This window comes from Carlito syrichta, unplaced genomic scaffold (assembly GCF_000164805.1).
Source record: "Carlito syrichta isolate Samal-C Ts95f unplaced genomic scaffold, Tarsius_syrichta-2.0.1 Scaffold305726, whole genome shotgun sequence".
Taxonomy (NCBI): Eukaryota; Metazoa; Chordata; class Mammalia; order Primates; family Tarsiidae; genus Carlito; species Carlito syrichta.
Window position 1 is genome coordinate 176,685 of NW_007249822.1, and position 5,812 is coordinate 182,496.

A 5,812-nucleotide genomic window follows, 5' to 3' on the forward strand; every position below is an offset into this window, starting at 1 on the left:
CAGGCGGGTCTCGAACCCGCGGGCTCAGGCAATCCACTCACCTCAACCTCCCAAAGGCGCTGGATTACAGGCTGAGACACCGAGCCCGGCTAATTTCACTTTTTAAACACGATTCCCAGAAATCAGAAAATGACACCTGGGGCTTATTTTCTACCTCTGGAAGGGTGCTAGTTTACGATACGGATCTAAAACCTAAGCACTCTAATGCCATCTGCTGGAGACACTGGCACAAGGCAGGCCCACAACAGTTGATTTAAGGCTTCCTGGCGGCTTGTTAATAATACTCAAACTCTGGGTCTGAAACAGAAGAGGGCATAACTGGACTCACAAAACACCAAACCAAATGTATGCTGTACAGAGGGAATGAGAGATAGGTTTATAGCCTTTGAAATCCCAGAGAAAATATGACTTAGTTATTAGTCAATAGTGACCGTGAGCCAATGAGCACAACTACTTCACTGTCTACCTCGGTGCACCAGGCAGTGACAATATGTCACCTTCATGGGTCTCTTCCAAGACCACTGGCTCCCACTCCAGGCTCTTTCAGGTGGCTGGTTAGTCTTCCTGTTCCGCCTGTCTTCTACTCCAAAGTCTGCCTCTTAGGTCCATCTGTGCTACAAGTACATCCTCTCCTTTTTTCCTGCTTATCTATTCAATGTTTTCCTGCTTCCTGTCCTTTTTTTCCCTTATGGTTCTAGCATGTCTAGTGATTCTATTTTTCTTTCTGGTATTCCAATTTTTCTTTTTGTCTCCTCCCTCTTTGTCCAAGCTGTTTCAGTTGGTTTTGTAGTTTGGCCCTTACATTTAGGTCTTTGATGCATGTTGAGTTGACTTTTGTATATGGTGTGAGCTAAAAGTTCAATTCATTCTTTTGCATGTGGCTATCCAGTTGTCCCAGAACAATCTGTTGAAGAGACAATTATTTCCCCAGTGGGTGGTCTTGGCACCACTGCCAAAAATCAATTGACCCTAGATGCATGGATTTATTTCTGGACTCTCAACTCTATTCCATTGATCTGTGTCTTTATGCCAGTACCATAATGCTTGGATTACTGTAGCTTTGTAGTAAGTCTTGAAATTAGGAAGTGAGTCCTCCAACTTTTTATTTTTTGAGTTGGAGTCTCACTCTGTCGCCCAGGCTGCAGTGCAGCGGCACACAAGCTCACAGCAACCCCAGAATCGACCTGCTGGGCTCAGGCAATCCTTCTGCCTTAGCCTTCCAAGAAACCAGAACTACGGGTGCATGCTACCATGCCCGGCTAGTTTTTTTATTTATTGTAGAGACAAGGTCTTGGCAAGTTGCCCAGGCCAGTCTTGAACCTGCGGGCTCAATCCACTCGCCTCGGCCTCCCAAAGTGCTGGGATTGCAGGCTGAGACACCGAGCCCAGCCAACTCTTTTTTTTTTTGAGTTGGAATCTCATGCCATTCAGGCTGGAGTGCAGCGGTATGCTTACGGCCACCCCAGCCTCTACCTGCTGTGTTCAAGTGATCCTTCCGCCTCAGCCTTCCAAGTAGCTGGAATTACAGGTGTGCGCTTCCACACCTGGCTAATGTTTTTATTTATTGTAGAGACGAGGCCTTGCCATGTTGCCCAGGCTGGTCTCGAACCCATAGGCTCAGGCAATTCTCTTGCCTCCGCCTCCCAAAGTGCTGGGATCACAGGTGTGAACCACCATGCCCACCTTCAATTTTTTTCTTCTTCAAGATTGTTTTGGCTATTCCAGGTCCCTTGCATTTCTATGATTTTAAAATTTTTAAATCAAGCCGGGCGTGGTGGCTCAGCCTGTAATTCCACGCCTTTGGGAGGCTGAGGTGAGTGAACTGCCTGAGCCCGCAGGTTCGAGACCCACCTGGGCAGCGAGACCTCATTTCTACAATAAATCAAAAAATCAGCCGGGTGTGGTAGCGCGTGCCTGTAATTCCAGCTACTTGGAAGGCTGAGGCAGAAGGATCGCCAGAGCCCAGCAGGTCGAGGCTGCGGTGGCCGGGAGCGGCCACTGCACTCCAGTCTAGGCGACAGAGTGAGACTCCAACTGAAAAGAAAAGAAAAAAATTTTAGTCAGTTTGTCAATTTCTACAGAAAAGGCATCTGGGTTAGTTGGTTTTAATGTCTATTTATTAAGAGGTAATCGCCTGACTAGGCTGACAGAATGACCATAACAGGACTAGCAACTTTACTCTTACTCTCTGGAGTTTAGAGGCAAGTTTGTAAGAGTTCATTATTTTTGTCTAAGATTGCTTGACACCAGAGCAATAATGAGAGCAGAGAGCACTGGGAAAAGTTTGAGTCTGGAGGTCAGACACAAGCTATGTTTATGACCCACCGTGGCTATTCAGGTACCACATGACCTTGGATGAACTGTTGACCCTCTACACACTCCAGTACCTATGACAAGGATGGGGCATGCCCATCCCCACTGCAGTGTGTGGAAACAGAGACAATGCCATTGCAGAGAACTGCGAGATGGCAGGCTCCTTCACACACTCCTCTCCTTTGGGGCACTTCAAGAACTGATGCTACCACATTTATAGGGCTCATTGGCCTGGAAACGGACTGTGGGAGCCCTGTGGGCATAGTGACCAGTTCTCAACTGCTTGCCTGCAGCTGTAAAGGGAACTCTCTGCAGTGAAGCAAGAAGAGGGTGGGCACCCAGGCACCTTCCACCCTTCTGGAGCCCTGCCCACCCGACCCATCCTTGCTAGTAATGACATAGGACCTATCTACTCTGCTCCATGCAGGCCCAACTCTGAAGGAAATCAGGCTCCCAAGAGGGAAGAAGGCTGAGAATGGGGACAACAGAAAGGGAGATGAGCCACCAAGCTCTACCCATTACAGCTAAGGATCATCTACCTGACCAGGCCCAACAGCCTCCACGTAGGTCCCAGTCACTCAGCACACACTTACTGAATGCCCACTGTGTACGGGGGTCTATTAGGATGGCATGACAATAAAAGGAAGGAGATAACTTCAACTTCTACCATTCTGGATTACAAGGGCTCTTCCTTGGTCCTCCTAGTCATTTCAAATGTGACCCTTTAAGATTACTCCAGCTTCAGTGTCCTCTTGGAGACTAGATCACTTTGCCTCTCATGCAGTGTCCCCTCAATTACCACTGTGACAGGCAAAAATTCTGTCGGATCTATGCTCCGTCAGCAGGCTGAGAAGCTGAATCCTTGGGACAGAGACAAAAGACAACTGCATGCTAGTGTCTGCAAAAGGAATGGAACAGAACTCTTAAATCTCAGTATGTTGTAGGAGCAGGTATGAAACAGACAGGGTTACAAGCACCTCAGTGTCAAATGTTACAGAATAACATTTCCATTCTCTCATAGCTCACACATAAATCCAGATGAGTACATCTCTATATCAACTGGAAAGAAATGAACAGCCAAATAGCCAGAGTTCCCACAGTACCATCTGCTTCTCTCTTGCTGACAAATCCAATGTGAAATCTGTGCCTCAAAGGGAAAGGACAGGTGGACAAAGGTACACCTCAGTCCCTAAAGTTATTTCACCCACTCTGGGAGAGGGAGACACCAGCAACAGTACAAATCCAAGTCAGGTTCTTTGAAAGCTCATGTCACTTGTTTATAATAGGATATCATGTCATCCAGAGTTTGGAAAGTGACTGTGGGGGCTTGTGGTGGGCTGTCAGGGGCAGGAGTAAAGGACACATGTGCAGAGCTGGGTCCATGGCTCTGGCCAGAGCACTGTCCTGGGTCACTCTGTGCTGGGCCAGGCCTGCTCCAAGCTTGGCTGTTACAAGAACCAGTTCTCTTCTGACCCACAAAGTAATCTGACGGTGGGGCAAACTCAGGATCTCTCTCAGCCCGGAGGTCTGACTGCCGCTTCGACCAGTATCCAAAGGAAAATTCTAGTGAAAATCAGGAAGAGAATTATTAGAATGGACTAATGAATCAGTTGAGTTTCTTGTTAGTTTTTCAGATGTTATATATATTAATATTTCTTAAAAGCCACCTCAAATTCCCTGGAGAACAAGGATGGCAACCACAGAACTACCATCCGAGGTGTAAGTAATACCCACAGAGTGTAAGAAACCAGGTTAAGAAAAGGGAGTGACTACTCTCAGGCAGCCTCACAAGCAAGGCTCTGTGGAATAGGCTGGCAGGTTCTGGAGACATTGCCAAAAAGGCAGTAAAATTACATCAGAGAGAAATAAATACAGAAAAATCATCCGCTTGACATGAGATTACAGGTACTTCACACTGAAATATGAAAGTTTGTCCTTTACTGACTTCTGGAAGACACAAAAGGGACCTGTCCAAATCTAATTTGGTGTTTCACCTCTATTTCTAACAGTAATTCTTGCATTTCTCCTACTTTACCTTGTATCTTGGATCTTTCGGCAGGAACAGCAGAAGCTAATGTTCTACTGAAATGAGCCCTTTCTTTTTTTTTTGAGTTGGAGTCTCACTCTGTTGCCCAGGTTAGTGTGCAGTAGCATGCTCAAGGCCATTCCAGTGTCAACCGGCTGGGCCCCGGTAATCCTTCGACCTCAGCCTTCCAAGCAGCCAGAACTATAGGTACGTGCTACCACGGCCAGCTAATTTTTAAAAATTTATTGTAGAGATGAGGTCTCACCAAGCTGCCCAGGTTGGTCTCGAACCCATGGCTCAGGCAATCCACTCGCCTCAGCCTCCCAAATTGCTGGGATTACAGGCTGAGCCATCAAGCCCGGCCAAGCTCTTTCAAAGAGGCATCAACTACTACCTTCCAAAGAGAGGCTGCTGTAGGGACCATGTGAATTTACAGAAAAAATGTGCAGGAAAATGTGCATACCCCAGTGGAACTATATGTGAATCCAGTAACACACTGGCACGCAAACCATTTCCAGCTGAACATAAAAGAGACTGCTAAAATCACAGAGTATATTAGAACACCAAACCTTCACCATACTCTCAAAGGAGAACTGAGGAATAGCGTTCTAAAGCTATAAAACTACATGAGGGCAGGACAAATTTAAAACTTCCCCCAAGTGCTGAAAAAAAATCCTTTTCGATTCCCTGGAGAGGTCTTACACCCTGGAGCCCAAACCTTACCTTTTCCTCGGTCCCACTCCCGGACATGTGGCACTCCAGGCCTGGTGTCCTTCCTCTCTTGGACAATGACTTCTACTTTGCTACTCTGGGCAGGAGCATGAGGAGTCGGCACAGCCTCTGGTTCTGGTGGCAAAGGCCCAATAACATCTCCATCTATTTTTGGTAAGGGAATAAGACATCATTATAATAAAGACTACAGCAATTTTGAAAAATATAGAACATGTTAATCCTGAAAGTAAAAGTAACAATCCGTATTAATGGAGCACTATCATGTCCCAGGAAGAAAGTGAAATATTTTGTATACAATACGTCATTTAACTTTTGCAACAACCCTAATAAATTCATTATTTCCATGTTATCTCCATCTTATAGATGAAAATTAAGCTAAGACATGATACAATGGTAGAAAGTGGCAAGAGCCAGGATTCAAAACCCAGGCTGGAAAGATTTAAAGTCTTTGCCCTCCTCACTATGCACTCTGCTTCCCCAAACTAACATCAAAGGACCAGGAATCCCCAAATCTACTCAACTAAAGTAACAATCTCAGTGAAAAAACAGGAGGCAGGGTTATGAAGAGCTGGAGCTTGGTGTCGGCTATTCAATTTTGGCCACATTTTATTTTATTTATTTATTTATTTATTTATTTATTTGAGTTGGAGTCTCACTTTGGCCACATTTTATTTTACTTATTTATTTATTTATTTATTTGAGTTGGAGTCTCACTCTGTCGCCCAGACTGGAGTGCAGTCT

The 5,812-nt window shown here is 45.7% G+C and overlaps 1 protein-coding gene across 1 annotated transcript in view; it reads right to left on the reverse strand.

Moving 5' to 3' along the window:
* Positions 1-2,099: 2,099 nt before the first annotated feature.
* Positions 2,100-5,812, reverse strand: part of CCDC174 (coiled-coil domain containing 174) — a 23,385-nt gene continuing 19,672 nt past the window's right edge. The window contains exons 10-11 of the mRNA XM_008062495.1: positions 5,063-5,215; positions 2,100-3,876 (exon numbers count right to left, since the gene is read on the reverse strand). Of these exons, the coding sequence (XP_008060686.1) occupies positions 3,578-3,876; positions 5,063-5,215 (452 nt within the window). The 3' untranslated portion in view covers positions 2,100-3,577. The remainder of the gene's footprint in view (positions 3,877-5,062; positions 5,216-5,812) is intronic.